The 25,030-nt window shown below is 34.8% G+C and overlaps 1 protein-coding gene across 1 annotated transcript in view; it reads right to left on the bottom strand.

Moving 5' to 3' along the window:
• Positions 1-25,030, bottom strand: part of DCAF6 (DDB1 and CUL4 associated factor 6) — a 135,362-nt gene that overhangs the window by 93,601 nt on the left and 16,731 nt on the right. Inside the window, 3 exon segments of the mRNA XM_034666687.1 lie at positions 1,501-1,686; positions 10,366-10,458; positions 23,528-23,589. Of these exon segments, the coding sequence (XP_034522578.1) occupies positions 1,501-1,686; positions 10,366-10,458; positions 23,528-23,589 (341 nt within the window).

Below are 25,030 nucleotides of genomic sequence, written 5' to 3'. Positions count from 1 at the left end.
ATGAAGTGCATGCATTTATGTACTTAGAGTCATGTAAAGGAATGTTCTCCAAGTGGGAAATCAAATTTAATATTTTCATCACAGTAGAAGAGATTAATCAGTCATGGGACATTCACACCATGGAATGCTATACAGCAATGAAAATGAACAAATTATAACCGCACCCAGCATGGATGAATTTCACAAATTACTAGAAGTCAGAATGAGAGGGCTTCTGGGATACTTAATGCTTTTATATTTCTTGACCTTAGGTAGTTGTTACATTAATAGATTTACTTTTTGATAATTTACTAAGCTATATACTTCGGATTTATGTACTTTTCCTATGTGTTTTGTACTTCAATTAAAAAAAACAAAGTTTAATGATAGATGGAATAAACTCAACATACATCAAATCAGAATTACAAGAGAAAAAAATGGAGAAGGTAAAGAATAACCAAAGACCTATTGATCGCAAGCTTCCCACATTTTTTCAAGACGCCAATTTCTCAGACCAAAAACATCAATAAATTCCAAGTATGACAAATAAAAAGGAAATCCAAACCTAACTACACTGTGGAGACATTAATGAAGGGAAAAAAGCAGCAAAGAAAAATACAATTAAAAGAAGCCAAGGAAGAGAGACAAATTAACTATAAAGAAACCACAGATAGACTGATGACTGAGCTTTCAACTTTAACAATAAAGTGAGAACACAGTGGAGTGTCATCTGAAATAAAATAACTATCAAACTAGATATCCAGCAAATATCCAGCAAAACTACCCTTGACGGATTGGTATAAAATTCTTCATTTTCTGGAAAGAGATGAAAAGGGAAGGAAGGAATGAAGAAAAGAGAAGAATACTAGGAAATGAAAATTGTTTCTATTAACCTCTCACTGAAGGAACTGGAAAGAATGTACTTTAAGTACACAGTGACCCTATAAGGACAATCTGTGGTAGAGGAGCCAAAGGTATGGGTAAATACGTAGGTAAATCTAAACAAATACTAGCTAATGAGATAATGATAATATTTAACTTATGAGAGAAAAGATATAACTATATTCAGAACAATATAAGCATGTAAAATTGGACAAGGGATAAAGAGATTATAATGTTCTAAGGTGCTTAATTCAGGAGAAGGGCAAAGGTATTTATTGATTTCAGGCTTTGTTAATTATTCTTCTGAAACATGAATGTCTATCTTCCATGAAAGTAGCAGAAACAAAATAAACAAAAAGCAAAATCCTCAAGCAATTTTAAAGGAAGACAAAAAGATGAGGGAAATGTATACAGGAAATTTAAAAAAAACACACACACAAATAGAAAACAGTATGATAAATGAATAGATTCAAATGTATCACTACTCACAATAAATATAAATTGACTAAAATCTCCAGTTCGAAGCCAAAACTGTGAAAATGGATGGGAAAATAAAATACAACTATATGCTGTTTTATATATATGTACATATACATACATATATATATATATATATATAAAATCACAGTAATACTGTACCTCATAGGTAGTTCCATAATGGCACGTAAATTGGCATTGTCTGTTGGTTTCTGCATCTTGCTCAACATTAGTATAAAATATTACTCCATCCCCAGAGCAGGACACAATCTGCTTATCATTTGTGCATGGTAAGAACTTTGCACTAAATATATTTGCTCGGTGCCCCGAACGAATTGTTGTCAAAACCTAAAACACAGAGAAAGTTGTTCTTGGTAATTTATTATTTCCTAGAAAGAAACATTCATATTTAATATAATCATAGCCAGGAATAAATTCTCATTAACATTCTTACTATCTCAATAAAAAATTTTCATTTGATTCCAAACTAATATAATTTTTTAAAAAATCAGAATCACACATATTTTCTTTTTTTCTCTCTGAGATGTGACGAAGAGTAAGTACCATTAACAGGACAGTGCTGTGAAAACTAAATATATATATTTCCACCTATTTGGTATATCTGACTCATTAGGGAGAAAGAGAAACAGACAAGAATAGATGATTTGCATTATTTATAAAATATTTTCCTATATTTCTCAGGTAATTGACTTCATACAAATTACTTTTAGGACTGGAGAGAATGTACAGGGGTGGGGAGAAAGAAAGGACCACCCTGACCAACTTTTTTTTTTTTTAAGATTTTTTTTTTTTTAAATTTTATTTATTTATGCGACAGAGACAGAGACAGCCAGTGAGAGAGGGAACACAAGCAGGGGGAGTGGGAGAGGAAGAAGCAGGCTCATAGTGGAGGAGCCTGATATGGGGCTCGATCCCACAATGCCGGGATCACGCCCTGAGCCGAAGGCAGACGCTTAACCGCTGTGCCACCCAGGCGCCCCTTTTTTTAAGATTTTATTTATTTATTTGAGAGAGAGAGTGTGAGCAACAGAGCACAAGCAGAGGTACTGGCAGAGGGAGAGGGAGAAGCAGACTTCCTGCTGAGCAGAGAGCCCAATGTGGGGCTCGATCCCAGGACCCTGAGATCATGACCTGAGCCAAAGGCAGATGCTTAACCAGCTGAGCCACCCAGGCGCACCCCTGACTTACTTTTGAAACTGTTTACTATATGATTTTTAGTTATTCCCTTCCAGGATAAAGAAATAAAAATAAACCGAATTTAAATGAATCATGAAATGGTAAGATGAAACTACAGCAGAAGTCCCAACATTTCCTTCCTTAATTATATTTCAAGACTGTGGGGTGCCTGGGTGGCTCAGTCCGTTAAGCGTCTGACTTCCGCTGAGGTCATGATCCCAGGGTCCTGGGATCGAGCCCCACATTGGGCTCCCTGCTAAATAGGGAGTCTGCTTCTCCCTCTCCCTCTGCCACTCCCCCTGCTTGTGCTCCCTCACTTGTGCTCTCTCAAATAAATACAATCTTTAAAAATAAACAAAGACTAGAATTCCCGTGACAGAAATAAAGTTTAAAATATGTAAATATTTGCAACATACGGTGAAGATAAAGAACAAATTTCCCTAATAGTGCTTAAAAATTGAGAGAAAGAAACTTAACAAAATCTGAGGTTTTTTAATTGAATGGGCAAAAGATCTGAATACATAGTCCACAAAAAGATATACGAAGGGCCTTTAACAATGTGAGAAAATAACCAACTTTGTTCAAAAGGGAAATGCAAACTGAAGCTACAGTGAGAAACTAATTCTCACTTTTCAGATTGGCAAAAATTCAAGTTTGACAACACATGTAAGTGAGCCTACGGGAAAACAGGCTCTTCACCATTTTTGGTGGGAGAACTAGATGGTACAAAACTAATAGAGAGGAATTTAGCCGTACTTCACAAAACCACACACGCGTTTACCCTTTGACCAGTCAAGTCTATACAAGAAAAAATGCACAAAGTTATTTAATGACCTATTCATAACAGCAAAGCACAGGAGACTTATTGAATAAATTATGGTACGTCCCCACAATGTATGTACAACAAGAATTTAATGCAATGGGAATCTGGTGTGCTTTAAAAAATGTGCTCAAAAAGTAAGAATACATCAAAATACAGACAAAGTTGGCTTTAAATGCCCCACCGAACAACTGGGGTAATTTAAGCATCAAAAAGCATTATCAGTAACAAATTATAATATACTGAATTTAAAAAAACCTATAATCCCAAAGTGATTTTTTCAAAGAAGTGGAAGGGACAAAGGAAATGTTATTTACAAAACAATGTCAATTAATAAATGTAGAAAGACTGACAATTAAAAATCACTATTTTGTAACTACATTTTAACAACTGATTAAGGCAAGAATCAACACTAAAACCAGTGTAAGAAAGATTGTTATGAAAAAGAATATTCACACAGTCTCAACATATCACTTCACAAACAGCTTATTAATTGCAAAGGGTAAACATACCTACAACATGGAGAGATCAAACTTAACATTACCAGTAAGGGAACAAACTAATATCATGTACCACAATGCCACCTGTGGAGAATTCTTAGCTAAAATGGCTTCAGAGGGGAGAGGGGTGGGGGATTGGGATAGGCCAGTGATGGGTATTAAGGAGAGCACATATTGTATGGTGCACTGGGTGTTACATGCAAATAATGAATCATGGAACACTACATCACAAATTAAGGATATACTGTATGGTGACTAACATAACATAATAAAAAATCATTAAAAAATAAATAAAATAAAATGTTTTTAATTTTAATCTATTCATGAAGAAACAATCAGACAAATCCAAACTGAGAAACATTCTATATAACAACTGTTCTTCTATATTAATAAAATGGTAAAACAACTAACATATTATTATCATGAAAGACCAAACAGTTGAATGAACTATCCTAAAAGAGACTAAGGAAATAAGACAACTACGTGAAATGATGGATGGAGCTTGGATCGAAAGAGGCATGTATTGGACAGTATAAAGAAAAGAGAAAATCTGAATACAGACCATAAATGTACACATGTGTATGTATTATGTGTGTACATCATCATATAGAAAATCATATACCGGGGCGCCTGGGTGGCTCAGTCATTAAGCGTCTGCCTTCGGCTCAGGGCGTGATCCCGGCGTTATGGGATCGAGCCCCACATCAGGCTCCTCTGCTGTGAGCCTGCTTCTTCCTCTCCCACTCCCCCTGCTTGTGTTCCCTCTCTCGCTGGCTGTCTCTATCTCTGTCGAATAAATAAAAATAAAATCTTTAAAAAAAAAAAACCTATTTGTGGATGTTCACTGTATTATTTTTTTCAATTTTTCCAGACTTTTTAAAATTTTAAAACAAACTTAGGAAAAATATATTTCAACTTTATTTTGGGTTTGGTTTTAAGTGAGTATTTACTATATAACACTAACTGCCAAATTCTTATCAGAGACTACCACACCAAATCATAAAATACATCTGTAATGAATATAGCAGCTATTTACCTTGACCACTTTGAATATTTAAGTCACTTCATTTTATTTAAGACCTAGGTTACAGGGTTATAGCCAAAATAAGGATTTGCTGAGTACCATAAATTACTCCACAGTAAATCTCACACATATAATGCACATATAATTAGGGTCAAATAAAAAAGGGGGGTGTCTTTTGCACCTGCATCAACCAAAGTCAATGGAGAATAAAACTGTCTGTGAAATATTTTAAAATCTTTTATTCCTCTCCTCAAGTGTAAGACACTAAGATCTGTAAGACTAAGGTATAAAAAATAACACAGAGAAGAATTAATGTAAAGCCTTTAAACAAGACAGATATCATGACCTTTAACTCTGGCAGCTATTTTAGCATGGTTTACCAAGTAGCTAACTATATAAAAGTCACTGCATAGTGTATGTATTAGTTTCTTCATCTGACAGGCCTTTGGTTTTGCTTTAGTCACATTCAGCAGACATTACTATTAACAGTTCATGATTTATTTCCATTTAGCTTCAGAAACAAAAGAGCTCGATACACTAATATGTGTACTGACATATCACATATTATTCACAAATTGAGATGGGGTTTCTTTATTAATGTAATCAAGATTTAAAGAGTAAAGAGTTGAAGCTCTTTCCTTTTGGACCAATCTCTTGATTTCAGATGTCTTCTTCCAAACTTACTCCCCTTCCAGTATTCTCCATCTTCATCTCAATGGCAGCAATATTCACCCACACAGTTGATCAAGCCAAAAACTAAAGAATAATCCTTCACATCTCTTTCCCTCATCCACTATAAAACAGTAAAATATATACTGTATACACACACACACACACATAAAATATAAAATATATAAAATCCACCAGCAAATTCAGGTCCAAGATACATTCCAAACTACATCTCATCACCTCGATGCCAGTATCTTTGTCTAAACCAACATCTCTTCTCACTGCTATGATTCAATGGCCTCCTATCTCCTATTTCTGATCTTACTCAAACTCTACTCTCCAAACAGCAGCCAGAGCTATCTTTTAAAAATGCAAATCATATCATCTGCATGTTTAATACACTCCAGTAACTATTTCAATTACACTAAAATGTAAACTCCTTAATACTGCCTATCAAGCCTACTGTCTGACCACTGCCCATCATGTTAATTTCATTTTGAACCACTCTCTCCCTGATTTATTAATAGATAATTGTTGGAAGAACAAAGTACTCATGTATATACAATTAGTAATTCCAACAAAGGTTAGAATTTGTTTTTAATTGTCAAAACTGAAACTATACAATCAATATAGGTATGCATTCTACCAAAGGTAAACAGTGATAAGGTTGATTTTTTTAAAAAATGATATGCAAAGCGCCTGGGCGGTTCAGTTTTATGCAACTGCCTTAGGCTCAGGTCATGATCTGGAGTCCCAGGATAGAGTCCTCCGATCCGGCTCCCTGCTCAGCGGGAAGTCTGCTCCTCCCTCTGACCCTCCCCCTTCTCATTCTCTCTCTCACATTCTCTCTCTCTCAAATGAATAAATAAAATCTTTAATTAAAAAAAGGGAAAAAAATAAAAAATGATATGCAATTGCAGATGGTTATTATTTTTGATAGCTGGATTTATTTTCTTATTTGTGCTCTCCTTGAATCAATGCATTAAAATACTTATTCAGAAAACACCTAAGAATAATGGCCTAGAGAGGTAGAAGTTGGCAGAGTAACTTAATTGACGATGTAAATGACATATTGATAACTGGAATTAGTAATAAATGTGAATGTGAACTAGTTGTAACATCTATGACTTTACTGATCATCAGGTTAATCTCGCTGGCCAAGCAGGTATCTCTTTCCTCTTTCATCATGTCACATACAATGCTTCCAAAAACTTAAGCTTGGGGCACCTAGGTGGCTCAGTTAGTTAGGCGTCTGTCTTCAGCTTGGGTCATGATCCCAGGGTCCTGGGATTGAGTCCCACATCGGGCTCCCCACCCAGTAGGGAGTCTGCTTCTCCCTCTGACCCTCCCCCCCATGCTAGCTCTCTCTCTCACAGAAATAAATAAAAAAATAAAATAAAATAAACCTTAAGCTTGGTCCAGGAGTACCCAGATAGAAAATATTGGTTCTTCAATCTCTTGGTAAAAATGACTCCTCTCTAAATTCAACCCACACCCCTACCTAAGAAATTGAATACAGAAGTTCCTTGCCTTTCCTTTACTAATATTTATTGGGCACCTACTATGTGGCAGGTAAACTACTAAGTGTCGAGGAAACAAAAAAGAAAAAAACTGTCATTGTCCCAAAGAAATTACTGTCTAATGGTAAGCAACATGCAAACAAACATAATATAATAATCTAATCATCCACAAAGTACGATGAGTACAGGAAGGAGTGCCTACATTTGCCTAGGGCAACTAGAGAGGTATACGACAGCTAAGAGCCAAGAATTGAAGGATGGATTTAAATTTGCCAAGTAGGTGGGAGGTGCATGGCAAAGCAGGAGAACACCCCACGAAGAAAGAACAGTGCATGCAAAAACACAGAGTAAAGAAACATGCCATGCTCTGAGAACTTACAGGTAGCTGGCTGAAGCCAAATCAAGAAAAATTTTGCATATGCGGTACACTCAGGATTTCTTTTATATTAGATATTACAAGGTTACCTTCCTTCGGTTTCATCTGTACCTTAAGGAGGTGGCCCTTTTGGGGAAGGGAGTGTCCCAGCATACTGTGGAGAGTCTGCTATAGGAATCCATACTTCATTTGGGTCCTGAGCTTTGTTTTGGTCCACCTTGACCTTCCAGGCCATCAAGACTAAAGTTTATAAATGCTTGGATTGACAAACATCTTCAGGGAGAAAGTAGCTTTCATGCTCACTTCTTCTGGACTCACTTTTTCCCTTCCATTTTGGACTGATAATCCCTTACTATCAAGGCAAGTTTCTTGTTACTTTTAGGACAATTTTTTTAGGACAATTTTTAAAAAGTCTTTAATCAAGAATATTTTAGTTGTTCTCAGTGGAAGGACTGGTCCAAATAAACTAGACTGTAATTGTTGGAAAAAGAAACTTCTCTCTTGTATATTTTTGAGACATACCATATATAAAATTAGGATATGTTACCATTAATAAGGAACACCTCCAATCCCTTAACTCTATTTAAAAAAAAAAGTGTTTCAAAACTTTTATTTACATTAAATTAATCTTTCATTGAACTCACAGGACCTAAGAAGAGAGTCAAACTTTAAGAACAGGTAATATTTGACTCAGGATCAAAACACTTTCTTTTCCTATGTAATTAATCACCTACGTTTTAAAATTTTTTTAAATATTCCTATACAATAGCAAATTTAGATCTATTAAGACCAATATGTGAAAAGATAAAGTCTTGTTATATTTAAACTCTTTAAAAATATTATTTGATTACTCATTTCTTAAACTGGAAAAGAGAAAGAGTAATCACTTTTCAAATATACATTCTATTGGGAACCATGCATCACAATGAATGTCCTTTTTCCAAAAATAAGCAAATGAAGAAACAAAATCTTCTAAAAATTATTCTATTGGGTATAGTCACAAAATAATTGAAAGAAGAGACTTGGAGAGATATGTGTACAGCTATGTTCATAGCAGCATTATTCACAATATCAAAATGGTAGAAGTAGTAACTCAAGTGTCCATTGAAAGATGAATGGAAACAAAATGTGGTATTCACATACAACAGAATATTATTCAGCCATAAGAAAAAAGAAAATCTGACACATACTGCAACATATTTGAATATTAAGGACATCATGATAAATGAAATAGCAACAAAAAAACAAATACTGTATAAATGCTTATATGAGGTATCTAGAGTAGTCACATTCATAAGAGACAAAAAGAATGGTGGTTGCCAAGGGAAGGGAGGAGGGAAGAAAAAGGAGTTATTGTTTAATGGGTACAGAGTTTCAGTTTTCTAAGATCAAAATAGTTCTATAGCTGGATGTGGTGATAGTATCAACAATGTAAATACACTTAATGTCACTGAATAGAAATATTAAAAGTAATGTGTATTTTACTACAGTTAATTTTTTTTAAATTTTTATGTTTTAAAGAGTGAAGCTCTACATCTTTTCAAAAACAAAAAGATTATTCCTTTGGTGTCTAGTCAATTGCTATTAATACCGTAAGCATTAAAACTCTGATAGTAAATGGTCAAAGACCATTCCACATATACATCATTCCAGGAAATTTCCTCTACTGTAAGGAAAAAGTTGTCCTAGTATAATATAATGATTTATAAGAAATATACCTTTGGTCATCCAGATGATCAAAACACATTTCTCATATATATATGGTCTTCATCAATAGTTTTGAAATGCTTCAGAGACATAAAGGTGAAATGGGTGTCTTGTTATTAATGAAGGTGACTTTTGGACCCCACCAAAGTGTGGGGACTGGTTGCAAAAAGAAGCAATCATGAGATTTGAGAGTTGGAACTCGGGAGGGGAGAGGGGCTGGAGGGTGAATCAGTCAGTAACCAATTACTTAGTCAATCATGACTGTGTAATGAAGCCTCCATTAAAACCCAAGACGACAGTTTTTTGGCCTTTTTCAGAGCTTCCACACTTGGGGAATCAGAATGTTTCCATGTGCAACCAAGCCAGGCCCTAAGCTCCAGGGTGGAATTGGGTGCAAGCACCTTAAAAGACCTAATAATTGCAGACCTAACACAACTAGTATTTGAAAACCTCAAGTTTCCTTTGCTAAGTCAGTACAATTAAGTAAAGCTCTCTCTGAAATTAAATTATGACCAGTCTTTTAATCAAGGACATCTTCAATATGAACCTCATTCAGGCTGAAGGAACACAACCATTTATTCAAATATCTTAACTGTTTAAATGTGGAAAAATAAGAAATATGTGAATAATTTATTCTGTAAGATAGCTACTATTAAATAAGTTTGGTTTGCCAATCTACCAAGTTCTCACTGATACAAAAATAGGTGTATAGTTTCTCCATATACAGAGAAGAAGAGCCAATAAAATCAGAACATAATCCTAATTACATAATCGTAAAACTCAAATGATTATGCCAGTTTATGGTATTAAATATCATGAAGCATTTCAACCAGAGCCTAGATACTGTTTTTGCAACTGATAAAATGTTTCTTAAACCACTTGGCTGAAGAGTAGATTTTGTGAGCATGAAAGAAAAAAGCAATCACATTGTCTTTTTTCCCCTCAAGAACGGTTTACTGAGATAATGTTGCTTTTGGCAATTTTACCCACGTGGATAAAATGAAGCATATTTAAATTTACTAGAGTCAAAAGCTGGGTGAAATCTACTGTTTTCCTAAGAAGATTAAGGGACAGTCATGTAATAATTTTCAAATTACATAACTACCTTGAGCAAAATAAATTAAAATGCCCATTCCATAATTATTTACAATTTCTTAATTTTTAGCTTCTTAATTTTTCTCATTAAATAACAGATTTATTTTAAGCCACTTTACCTTTCTGCTGTAAGGATTACTAATTACTAACTTGGTGTCATCTGAGCCAGATAAAATATATTCTCCAGTCTCATTCCAACAGATTGTATTAACCTAAAAAGAAAGCAAAAAATAAATTTAAGTAAACTGGACATATAAACAAGTATGCCATCTATCAGTTAACTGATGATTCAAAATTTATATCACTAATAAAACTGTGTCTATGGTAAGGAGTATTTACCGGTTAACCTACCGAAAATACATAACTACCATTTAGCAAACACAATATTCTGTAAACTCACAATGAAATGTCTGAGTCGTTATGTTTTATTCTTTAAATTTACTTTAATTCATTCATTTATACCCAGAGACATAAAACAAGGCCACCTTAAAAAAAAAAAAGAAAGAAAGAAAAAAATTAAAAGAACTTACTACAGAGCTATAGTAATCAGGCTGTATGGCACTGCCAGGATCATAGACACATAAATCAATGGAATGGAACTGAGAGTCCAGAAATAAACCCTTACATTTATGTTCAAGTAATTTTTGATAAGGGTTCCAAGACCTTTCAATGGAGAAAGAATATTTTTTCAACAAATGGTGCTGGGACTTGGATATACCCAAGAAAGGAATACGATACACAAAAATGAACTGAAAATGATTTAAAAAATCTAAATTTAAGTCTCCAAGCTATAAAACTCTTAGAAGGAAACACAGGTATCAATCTTTACAAAAATTAAAACCAAATGAAGTACCACTTCACACCCATTAGGATGGCTATAATTTAAAAAAAAAAAACAACAGAAAATAATGAGTTAGCTAGGGTGTCAAAAAATTGGAACCCTAATACGTTGCTTATAGGAACACAAAATCATGTCACTAGACAATTTGGCAGTTCCTCAAAAACTGAAACAGAGTTACCCTATGACCCAGCAATTCCACAATAAGGGATATAGCCAAGAGAACTAAAAACATGTACCAAACAAAACTTGTACACAAAAACCCATAGCTGCATTATTCCTAAGAGCTAAAAGTGAAAGCAATCCCAACATTTATCGACTAATGCATGGATAAACAAAATGTGACTATCCATTTGATCATAACAAAATATCCATAAAATGAAATATTATTCAGCCACATAATGAAATCATGATATGTGCTGCAACACGTAAATACTCTGAAGACATTATGCTGAGTGAATGAAGCCAGTCTGAAAGGCCATATATTATAGGATTCCATGTATTTTAAAAGTCTAGACTAGGCATATCTGTAGAGACAGAAGGTAGATTAGCGACTACCAACAGCTTGGTAGAGGGGGAATGGGAGTGAATGATAACTGGTATGGACTTTTTTTTTTCAGATGGTGAAAATGTACTGGAACTAGACAGTGGTGATGATTGTACAACTTTATGAATATACTAAAAATAAAACCACACTGAACTGCATACATAAAATGGGTAAATTTTATGGTACATGAACTGTATCTAAATTAAAGAGAAAAACAGACTTCCACTTTCAGTCAAGACAGAACAGCATGGACCAGATTTACTATCACATCTGAAACAACTAAAAAACAGCAGAATACACATTCTTTTCTTTTTAAGATTTTATTTATTTATTTATTTAGAGAGCACGAGCATGTGTGCACAGGGGGGGAAGGGGCAGAGAGAAAGGGAGAAGAGAGAATCTCAAGCAGACTCCATGCCTGACATGCAGCTCGATCTTACAACCCCGAGATCATGACCTGAGCCGAAATCAAGAGTCGGATGGTTAACCAACTGAGCCACCCAGGCACCCTAAATATACATTCTTTTTAAGTACACAAAAAATATTTACCAATATAGAAAATATTTATGGGCCATAAAACAAATCTCAGTATTTTTAAAAGATTTCAACTAATACAGAACATGTATTCCACAAAATGGAAATTAAGTGAAAATCATTATATTTGGAAACTACAAAATAACAGATATCCAAAAAAGAAATTACCCAATAAATTAGAAAGTATTTTGAACTGAATGAAAATGAAAGCACAACATAACCCAATTTATGGGTTGCAGCTAACTCTGAACTTGGAAGGAAACTTATAGCACTAAAATACCTATATTAGAAAAGATAAAGGTCTCATATCAATGACCTCAGCTTGCAATCAAAAAAATTATAAGAAGAACAAATGAAACCCAAAGTCAGCAGAAGACTGGAAATAATGAATATCAGATCAGAAATCAACGAAACAAAAGAAAACAGAAAAACAGGGGGAAAAAAGTACACGAACAAAAACACTAGAAGCTGGTTCTTTGACAAGACAAATACAATTAATGAACATGTAGCCTGACTAATCAAGGAAAAAAAGGGGACAGGGGGATATATACCACCAATATGAGGAATGAGAAAGATGACATCAATCACTAACTACACATTCTACAATACCTAAACATTAAGGGAATACTATGGTCAACTTTATGCCAATAATTCAACGTGGATGAAACTGACAAAATCCCTGAAACACACATGCTACACAAAATTTACTCAATACAGAGTCTATTTTTATTAAGGGATTGCAGTTAGATTTTCCACAAAGAAAACTCTAGGCCCAGATGGCTTTACTGGTGAATTCTGCCATACATTTTTAAAAAAATAATGAGAATTCCGTACCATGTCTTCAGAAAATTAGAGACAATATAAATACTGGAACTAACAAGTGAGTTTAGAAAGTCTGTGACATACAGATGAACATGCAAAATTAGACAGCACAGAGACTTAAAACCACAACATGATATCACTAGATATCTACTAGAATGTCTAAACATTTTTTACACTACATCTTAGCCAAAAGACAGAGAAGCGAACTCCAAACATTTTTTAAAAATTATTATATCAGATCTAAAGGGAGAAACAAACAACAAAAACAATAGTAGCAGACTTCAATACCCCATTTTCAACAATGGATAAATTATACAGACCTGAAAATTAGTAAGAAAACATTAGAAATGAACTATACTTCAGATCAAGATTTAGACATATACAGAACAGTCCATCAAACAGTAGCAGACAGACCTTCCTCAAGTGCACATTGAACATTCTCCAGGATAAATCATGATAGATCACAAACAAATATTAGCAAATTTTAAAAGAATTAAATCATACCAAGTACCTTTCTGACCACAATGGTATAAGACTAGAAATTAACAGCAGGAAAACTGGAAATTTCACCAGCATGTGGAAATTAAATAACATACTCTTGGACAATCAGTGGGTCCAAGAAGAAATTTAAAAATGTCTTGAAATAAATGAAAATAGAAATAAAACATATGGGATGCAGCAAAAGCAGTTATAAGCAGGAATTTTGCAGCAATAAATGCCTACACTAAGAAAAAAGAAAGATCACAAATAAGCAACAGAACTTAATATATTAATGAAAGAGAAAAACAAACTAAGGCCAAAATTTAGGAAAACAATACAAAAGATCAATGAAGGGCACCTGGGTGGCACAGCGGTTAAGTGTCTGCCTTCCGCTCAGGGCGTGATCCCGGCGTTATGGGATCGAGCCCCACATCAGGCTCCTCCGCTATGAGCCTGCTTCTTCCTCTCCCACTCCCCCTGCTTGTGTTCCCTCTCTCGCTGGCTGTCTCTATCTCTGTCAAATAAATAAACAAAATCTTAAAAAAAAAAAAAAAAAGATCAATGAAACTAAAAGTTGGTTTTTTGAAAAGATAAACAAAATTGACAAACCTTTAGCTACACTTACCAAGAAAAAAAACCAAGACGACCCAAATAAATAAAAATTATAAATGAAAGATATTATAATTGAGACCACAAAAAGACAAAGGATTATAAGGGAATACACTGAACAGTTATATATCAATAAATTAGACAACCTACTAGAAACAAATAACCTACCAAGACAAAATCACAAAAAATAAAAATAAAAAATCTGAATAGGCCAAAAACAAGTAATTTTTTTTGTTTCTGGAGACTAAATCAGTAATCAAAAACTGTTAAAAAGCAACCAAAAAGCCCAGGACCAGACGGCTTCAGGGGCTTTAATCATTTACCAAACATGTGAAGAATAAACACCAATCCTTCTCAAACTCTCCAAAAAACTGAAGAGGAGACTATATGCCCACACTCATTTTCTGAGGCAAGCATTACCCTGATACCAGAGCCATATAGGATATTACAAGAAAAGAAAACTACATGCCAATATTCTGATAAATACAGATATAAATATTCTAAACAAAATACGAGCAAAACGAATTCAACAGCACATTAAAAGGCTCATACACCATAACCAAGGGGAATGCATCCCTGAGATACAAGGATGGTTCAGTATACACAAATCAATAAATGTGATATTCCACATTAATATAATGAATGATAAAAAATCATACGATCATCTCAATGTATGCAAAAAAAGTACCTGATGAAATTCAATATCTTTCATGATAAAAATTCTCAACAAATTGAATGCAGAAGGAACATATCTCACCATAACAGAGGTCATATATGACAAGCCAACAGCTAACATCGCACTCAATGGTGAAAGGTTGAAAGCTTTTCCTCTACAATCAGGAACAAGAAAAGTAAGGACTTTCATCACTTTTATTTAACATAGTATTAGAATCCTGTCCACAACAATTAGGCAAGAAAAAGAATAAAAGGCATCCAAATTGGAAATGATGAAGTAAAACTGTCTCTGTTTGCAGATGACATGATCTTATATATAGAACACCCTAAAGATGCCACCAAAAAACTGTTAGCACTAATAAATGAATTTAGTAGTTTCAAGATATAAAATCAACAAATATCCCCAGTTGCATGTCATGTCTACATACTAACAATAAACTATCTCATGCTGAGTTACAATAGCATCTAAAACAATAAAATACTTAGGGATAAATTTAACCAAAGAGGTGAAAGATCTATACACTGAGATCTACACAATACTGATGAAAGACAATGAAGAAGACACAAATAAACAGAAAGATATACCAATTTCGTGTATTGGAAGGCTAAATATTATTCAAGTCTCCACACTACCCAAAGCCGTCTATGGATTTAAGGCAATCCCTATCAAAATTCCAATGGCATTTTCCACAGAAATAGAAAAAAAAAAAAAAAACCCTAAAGTTTGTATGGAACCACAGAAGACTCCAAACAGCCAAAAGAATCTTGAGAAAGAAAAACAAATCTGGAGGCATCACACCTCCTGACTTAAACTAGATTACAAAGTTACAGTAATCAAAACAGTATGGTATTGGCATAAAAACAGACACACAGAACAATGGGAAAAAAATACAGAACCCAAAAAATAACCTATACATATATGGTCAATTAATTCACAACAAAGGAGCCAAGAATACTCAATGGGGAAAGCACAATCTTTCCAATAAATGGTGTTGGGAAAACTGGATGTTCACAGGCAAAATAAAACAAAATTAACTTGAAATGGATTGAGTACTTAAACATAAGACCTGAAACTGTAAAACCCTAGAAGAAAACAGTGAAAAACTCCTTGACCTTGGTCTTGGCAGTGATTTTTTTTGGATAGGACACCAAAAGCACAAACCACAAAAGCAAAGATCAAATTCAGAAGCTTCTGCACTGCAACAGAAACCAATAAAATGAAGACGAAACCTACAGAACGGGAGAAAATATATGCAAACCATATATCTGATAAGGGGTTAATATACAAAATACATAAAGAACTCATATAACTCAGTAACAAGAAAAAAACCCACAAATAATCTGATTAAAAATAGCCAAAGGACCTACATAAACATTTTCCAAAAGTATACACAGCCAAAAACACATGAAAAGGTGCTCAACATCACTAATCATGAGGAAAATGCAAATCAAAACCAAAGTGAAGTATCACTTCACACCTACTGGAATTTTTGTCTATTATCAAAATAGACAAGGGAACAGGTGCTGGTGAGGATGTGGGGAAAAGGGAGTGTATGTGCACTCTGCTAGGGCTGTAAAATTGGTGCAGCCACTGTGGAAAACAGTATAGAGGTTTCTCAAAAAATTCAGCATAAAACTATCATATAATCCAGCAATCCTATTCTAGGTGTATAACTGAAAGAAATGAAATCGCTATCTTGAAGATAGACCTGTACCTCCCACGTTCACTGCAGTATTATTCGCAATAGCCAAGACATGGAAAGAACCTAAGTGTTTACCTATGAACCAATGGACAAAGAAAATGTGGCATATATATGAGATGGAATATTAGTCATATAAAAGAAGGAAATCCTGTCATTTGCAACAACGTGGATGAACCCTTAGGGTCAGACAGAGAATGACAAATACTGTCTGCTATCACTTACATTTGGAATCTAAAAATACCCAGTTGGTAAAAACAGGTAGTAGACTGGTTGGTTGGCAGCAGCTGGGAAATGAGCTGTTGTTGAAAAAGTACAAACTAGTTACAAGATGAGCTCTGGGGATCTAATGTACAGAACTAAGGGGGAGCTATGTACCTAATATACACCTAATATATGAGATGAGTATGTTCTGGGGACCTAATGTGCAGCATGGCTGGTGGTTATAGTTAACAATACTATGTTGTATACTTGAAAGATGCTAAGAGAGTAAATCTTAAATGTTCTCAGCACTACCTCCACAACAAAATGGTAATTACGTGAGGTGATGTATGTGCTAACTAATCCTACTGTGGTAATCATTTCACAACATATATGTGTATCAAATCATCACACTGTACACCTTAAACTCATACAATGCCATACGTAAATAATATTTCAAGGAAGATGGAAAAAAATAGAAAGATAACCAAAAAATAAAACAAGTGGTTATACGTATTAGGGAGCAGAAAGGAATAGGAGAGACAGAAACAAGGGTGGGAGCCACTTCTTATATACTGTTAAAAATAATTTATTTTTATACCATGAGAAAGTATTATCTATTTTTAAAATTAAATGCAAGATAAAAATAAGGACAACATGTTTTAAAAATAGTGTGAAGGCAGAAAAAATATGGTTAAGCTTGAAAGAAGTTTACTTTCCACTCACCCTTAGAAAAATATTTTGAGAATATACTCAGTGAAATCTGAAAGTAAATTTAAAAATGAGAAGACACAGAATCCACAGCTTGTAAAACTTGAGAATATCATAAAGGCAATTGTCCGTCATGGGAGAATCCATCTGAAATTAATACTAAAAAATCCTTTGGGTAGGGAGAAAGATGTGACCTTAGACCCTTAAAAAAAGACACAAAATCTAACACATAACACACACTTTGCCTCTTCAATCATAAGTGCCACATAAGTACTAGGCACTTCTGACACTAGATGAAGTAAATAAATTTCTAAACATATTTTTTTGGCCCCGTGTTCTGGGGCAGGTGTATATACTATGAACAAATAAATATGTTTGAATAATGATAATGTAAGATAGTGATATGCACTGTGAAGGAAAAAAAACAAGAAAGATACTGATTGAGATGGGGAGCTATTTGACTAGGGTGGTTAGGGAAAGCTTCTCTGATAGCTAACACTGAGAACTAAATGAGGAGGTGAGCTTTACAAACACATGCGGTAAGAAAGTTCGGAGTAGAAGGCATAAAACACATAAAGCAGAGGTGTACTTGGCGTATTTAAGGAACAGTGAAGAGATGAATGTGACTGGAACAAATAAATGTAACAGTGAACATAGTAAGGGATGAAACTGGAGAAGGAGGCAAGTGTCAAATAATAGGGCTGGAAGCAATAAGGTCTTTGGGTTTACTGTAAGGAAGCTGGAAACCCAATGGAGAGTTTTGAGCAATTGAGTATTACAAACAGATGATATATCACATAGTTTCTTTATGAATGTTCTTTCCATCCTCTCCGTATTTTGAAGAGTTTACCAAAAACTAAGAAGTACATATATGTATAAGACTTATTAGCAGTGTTTACTAAACTTTGACTTTTACAATACATAGACAAATTACAGAAGATGACCAGGACTACAAAATAAAGGGTACACGTAACTGACACTGACGATATAAAAGCATATGAGCTGACAGAGGTGTAAAATAAAGATAAAAAGGTGTAGGGAAAGGGGCGCCTGGCTGGCTCAGTAGGTACAACATGAGACTCTTGATCTCAGGGTCGTGAGTTCCAGCCTCACAATGGGTAGAGAGATTACTTAGAAATAAAACCTTTAAAAAAAAAAAAAAAGGTGGAGGGAAGGATGAAAGAATTAAATCTCTTACAGAATAAAGATGCAAAAGATATTGTCTCTAAATGGCAGAAGGACAAAAGGATGTTTTTGTATGTCGTTTAAAGTTCAAGTGACCAGTGCAGGCTAAGAACAGTAATGTAAAAATTCTGAGAAGCCTACATCTTAGAAAGCAGGAGTTGTGTAAGTAAGTTAAATCCTCCTCTATCATAGCAGGAACTCAACAGACAATGTTCGAAGTTGCCAATTCAAAAAAAGATCAACATAATATTACACAGACTTCAACAAAGCGGGAAAGAATATCCAATGGAATAAAGGCCACCTCTTCAACAAATGGTGTAGACAATGTTTGAAGTTGCCAATTCAAAAAAAGATCAACATAAGAATATTACACAGACTTCAACAAAGCGGGAAAGAATATCCAATGGAATAAAGGCCACCTCTTCAACAAATGGTGTTGGGAAAACTGGACAGCCACATGTAGAAAAATGAAACTAGACCATTTTCTTATACCATATACAAAAACAGATTCAAAATGGACAGATGAAAGACCTAAATGTGAGACAGGAATCCATCAAAATCCTAGAGAACACAGGCAGCAACCTCTTCGACCTCGACCACAGTAACTTCTTGCCAGACACGTCTCCAAAGGCGAGGGAAACAAAGGCAAAAATGAACTATTGGGACTTCTTCAAGATAAAAAGCTTTTGCACAGCAAAGGAAACAATCGAAAAAAAACCAAAAGACAACTGACAGAATGGGAGAAGATATTTGCAACTATCTTATCAGATAAAGGGCTAGTATCCAAAATCTACAAAGAACTTACCAAACTCAACACCCCCAAACCAAATAATCCAGTCAAGAAATGGGCAGAAGACAGGAACAGACATTTCTCCAAAGAAGACATCCAAATGGCCAACAGACACATGAAAAAATGCTCAACATCACTCAGCATCAGGAAAATACAAATCAAAACCACAATGAGATACCACTGTGAGGTATCTCAATGAGATACCACCTCCACCAATCAGAATGGCTAACATTAACAAGTCAGGAAACGACAGATGTTGGCAAGGATGCGGAGAAAGAGGAACCGTTTTACACCATTGATGGGAATGCAAGCTCCTGCAGCCATTCTGGAAAACAGTATGGAGATTCCTCAAAAAGTTGAAAAGAGAGCTACCCTATGACCCAGCAACTGCACTACTTGGTAGTCTACCCTAAAGATACAAATGTAGTGATCCAAAAGGGCACCTGAATCCCAATGTTTATAGCAGCAATGTCCACAATAGCAAACTATGGAAAGAGCCCAGATGTCTATCAACAGATGAATGGATAAAGAAGATGTGGTGTATATGTACCACGGAATATTACACAACCATCAAAAAAAAATGAAATCTTGCCATTTGCAATGACGTGGATGGGACTAGAGGGTATTATGCTAAGCGAAATAAGTCAATCAGAGAAAGACAATTATCATATGATCTCACTGATACATGGAATTTAAGAAACAAAACAGAGGATCATAGGGGAAAAGAAGAAAAAATAAAACAAGATAAAACCAGAGAGGGGGACAAACCATAAGAGACTCTTAAGCATAGGAAACAATCTGAGGGTTGCTGGATGGGAGAGGGCTGGAGGGATGGGGTAACTGAGGCATGGACAGTAAGGAGGGCATGTGATGTAATGAGCACTAGGTTTTATATAGGACTGAAGAACTATAGACCTGTACCTCTGAAACCAATAATACATTACGTTAATTAACTGAATTTAAATTTTAAAATGTTTAAAACAAAAAAAGAATATTACATAGAGATATGAAAAATAATCTGAAGATCTGAAATAAAAAATGATGAAAAGAGGTTGTTTTTGGAGAATAAGAAAAGAATACAGAGAATGGGACACATCTATGATTTTTTGTTATGATCCATTTTTAATCATGTGCATATATTATTTTGACCCACTCTCCCCAAAAATGTTTTTCACTTTAAAATATATAGGGGCACCTGAGTGGCTCAGCTGGTTAAGCATCTGACTCTTGATCTCAGCTGAGGTCTTAATCTCAGGGTGGGGAGTTCAAGCCCCACATCAAACTCCATGCCTAATGTGGAGCCTATATAAAAACATAATAATAATAAATAAAATAAAATAAAAAAATATATACCTGAACTGTATTTACAGCATAATTATAATTCCATAATTGTGGACAGGAAAAAGAGAAGTTTGGTGGACAGGACTATAGATACTTAGATACTTTTCCCCCCTTCACTTAAATGTTGGGTTCCTTAGAGTAAGGGCCTAGACCCTCTGTCACTGTAATTGCTCTTCCTTCTGTAATTCTTTCTTTATAATTTCTTTTCTACCTCATGCTTTCAATAGGCAGCAATAGCAGTATTTTCCAAAGTATGATCCTAGATCAAAATCACCTGAAGTGTTTGCTAGATTACAGATTTCCTTGGCCTTACATCTCAGAGTTTTGCATTTCTTTGTTTTGGTACCTTACTATCTTTAAAAAATACCCAGTTTAGAAGTATAGGGTTAAAAAAAAAAAAAGTACAGTGTTAAGATAACCTTCTGTAATGAAATAGGGTATGAAATAGGGTATTCTCATATAACAGGAATAATATACCCTTATGAATGTAAATGAATACATCAATTTTCAGTAATTGCTGGCCCTTACTTGTCCATTGACTCTCAGAGGTATCAAAAAATAGCCTAGCAAACTCAGACAATAGGGCTTGTTTGATCAAGACAGCTTTCAATCTTTCTGCCTTTGTCAACCACACTATAAGTCTTACACCCTAGGGGAAGAAAGGAGGAAATAATATAAAAGCAGTAATATGACCTGATTTATGTGCATAATCTAGGATCTCTGTGTTGAATGAGTTACTAGAGTAATGAGAAGACCAACTATGAGGATACCGCAGGGGTCCAGGCAAGGGAAGATAGCTTAAATTAGGTGGTAGCATAGAGACAGAAAGAAATGGAATGATTCCAGATAAATTCTGGATTTTTATTTATAAATTCTGGATTATTTATGGATAGACTACATGTGGAAGTTGAGGGAAAAAGAGTAATCAAGGATAACTTGAAATTTCTCAAGTTAAATAACTGGATAATTGGTGGTACTATTTACTTTATTTAAGGTTATAGATTTAGGGGAGAAAAGTCTTTGTTTTAGTCACATATATTTTTTTTTCATTTTTTAAAAGTTAAATTCAATTAATTAACATATAATGTATTATTTGTTTCAGGGATATAGGTCTGTGATTCATCAGTCTTATATAATACCCAGTGCTCCTTACAACACATACCCTCCCCAATGTCCATTACCCAGTTACCCCATCCCTACACGCCCCCCTCCCCTCCAGCAACCCTCAGTTTGTTTCCTATGCTTAAGAATCTCTTATGGTTTGAATCTCTTATGGTTTATCTTCCACTCTGGTTTCGTTTTGTTTTATTTATTCCTCTCTTCCCCTGGATCCTCTGTTTTGTTTCTTAAATTCCACATATCAGTGAGAGCATGTGATAATTGTCTTTCTCTGATTGACTTATTTCACTTAGCATAATTCCCTCTAGTTCCATCCATGTCAGATTCCATAGCAAGTCAATGGCAGGAACAAAAAAAAGGAAGCCTGCTCTAGTTTAATAGCGATTTAAGAGGCATGGCAATCAAGGAATGGACTTTGCCTGGATCCTCTTTTGAACAAACTACTATAAAAAGNCTAGTTTAATAGCGATTTAAGAGGCATGGCAATCAAGGAATGGACTTTGCCTGGATCCTCTTTTGAACAAACACTATAAAAAGACATCTTTTTTTTTTTTAAAGATTTTATTTATTTATTTGACAGAGATAGAGACAGCCAGCGAGAGAGGGAACACAAGCAGGGAGAGTGGGAGAGGAAGAAGCAGGTTCATAGCAGAGGAGCCTGATGTGGGGCTCGATCCCATAACGCCGGGATCACGCCCTGAGCCGAAGGCAGACGNCCTGTGCCACCCAGGCGCCTCTATAAAAAGACATCTTAAACAACAAGGGAAATTTGATTATGGACTGTTTATCAGATGATACCAAAAATATACTGTCAATCTTGTTAAATTACATACTGGCATTTTAATTACATAAAAAAAATGTCCGTTGCTTTTAGGCTACATATAGAAGGTGAAATGATACAGTATGTGGGATTTGCTTTGAAATATTCACCAAGGGAAAAAAGAGAAAAATGAAATGGAAAATGTGTCCCAATCTTGATCATTGCTACATCTACCTGGTGAGTATATGAAAACATGGCTGAAATTTTCATAACAGAAATTAAAAGGAAAAGGATTCTGTTTTGGCCCTGCTAAATTTGGAATGCCTATTGGACATTCAGCTGGGAATGTGAGGTAGAGAGCTGGATACACAAATCTGGAGTTCTGGGAAGAAGTGAGGAGATGGAAGTCATGTTTTTTTAGCCATGGGACAGGAGAGCATGTCTTAGAAAAGTGACGTGAAAAGGGTGGAGAAGCCAGAAAAGTCTTGATACATCCAACATCAAAGGCCTATAAGTGGAGGAGTCAGCTAAGAAGACAGAGAAGATGCAGTGAGTTAATAAGATACAAAGAGAACAAAGAGAGCAGAAACCAAGAGAAAAAATATTTCAAAAAAGAACATGTGGTTCAATTAATGTCTAATTTCCTGAAGTAACCACAAGTAATCATTAGTGACCTTCATAAAAGCAGTATCAGTAGACTGAAAGATATGGAAGCCTTTTTTTTTCCTTGGAAGCCTTTTGACAATATTAGAAAACTCACCTGTACTTTTAAAAAAGCAAAACAAAACAAAAAAAACCTCCCATATACTTTTCTAAATCAAAATATATTTATGTTTTAATGTAAAACTTTATTCTCCTTAAGATATTTGATTATAGTTAGACATAATCTCTTCTGGGAGGATGAGGCATTTCATCAAATATTTGAGCCCTTGGTATGAAAGTCCTTCACAGTTCAGAATTATTACTTACACAGCCATCATGTACATTCAGGGTTGCTTCAAGTTTCAGTCTTTGGATAAACTCTCTTCTTCCTGTTTAAAAAGAAAGAACTAAATAAATTATAAGTCATTTTTGTTGAGAAAAGGATAACAATAAGGTTAAGAGCCCAGGATCCAGCATGAGGAAAGTCTTAATTTCTACTCCTCCACTTACAAGCTGAGTGATAATGGGGGAGATTAACCTCATCCTTAGTCCTCATTTCCTCATTAGGTAGTTCTGACCTACCTCGTGTAGTTATTGTAAGGATTAAGCCATCCAAGGACAGTGTCCGGACCACATTAATCATTCAAATATTCTCTTCATTCAACCCTTCATTCAACAAATATATTGAGAAATCACTCCACTCCAGGCGGTGTTAGGAGCTAGGGGTACAGTGGTGAAATCAAGAGAAAAAGATCCCTGCACTCTAATGAGCTTACTGAAAGACAATAAACAACATGTCACCTGGTCAAAGTGTTATATGGAAAAATAAAGCAGAGAAAGAGGGTAAGAAAGGACTGGAGGTGGGGGATAGGGTTTTAAATCTTAACTAGGTTGGCAAACAGTGTTTTATAAGATACCACCTATTTTCAAACACATCTCAATTTCAGAAATGTTAAAGTATTTGAAAGTTCATCTTCAATGATGAAATATGGTAGCAAAATATAAACTCAGCCTAAATGTCCATCAATAGCACAACAATACTGCAAAAACAGAACAAATCCCTTTGAAAAAGAGAAATTTGTTTCCCTTTAAAAAATGAATCATCTTTACCAAAGAAGGACCAAAAAGCTTCATGTTTATTCAGAAGCTGTAATGAAAAGAAGGTGAATATATGACAAAGAACAATAATTAGCTAAGTAAACAGGCTGATGAGATCTCAAATATAATTGAATTTGACTATGCTCTCTGTATACTGCCACAAGGGACAGATTTCTCTATTATGTTTTCTTGCCATTCAACATAAAGATCACGCTCTTCTTGAAGCCAAATTGTTTTCTTTCTCCTTGCTTATAACTGGTAAGCTGGCTAGGTAAAGGATGAACATGTAGGTTAAAGAATTTTTTTCTTTTTTGTGTGTGGGGGAATGCTCTACATTCCTAAACATATTGGAATAAAACAACCAACAGAAATTCAGTATTTTCAGGGCATCTAGGTGGCTCAGTCTGTTAAGCATCTGCCTTTGGCCCAGGTCAAGATTCCAAGGTCCTGGGATCGAGTTCTGCATCAGGCTCCCTGTTCAGTGGGGGGGTCTGCTTCTCCCTCTCTGTCTACCCCTCGCCCTGGTCCTGCTCTCTCTCTCTCACATGTTCTCTCTCAAATAAATACGTAAAATCTTTAAAAAAAAAAAAAAAGAAAAGAAAAGAAAAAAGAAATTCAGTATTTTCATGAACTGGTTGTACTTTATATAATTAACTTTTCAAATCTGATTTTCAGTTTTAAAAAGACGCTAACTATAGGAAACAGATAACATTAAAATTTTTTCCCCTTTGG

Source organism: Ailuropoda melanoleuca, chromosome 8 (assembly GCF_002007445.2).
Source record: "Ailuropoda melanoleuca isolate Jingjing chromosome 8, ASM200744v2, whole genome shotgun sequence".
In the NCBI taxonomy this organism is placed as follows: domain Eukaryota; kingdom Metazoa; phylum Chordata; class Mammalia; order Carnivora; family Ursidae; genus Ailuropoda; species Ailuropoda melanoleuca.
The sequence above is the reverse complement of the archived record's forward strand: the minus strand, read 5'-3'. Positions and strand labels throughout refer to the sequence as shown.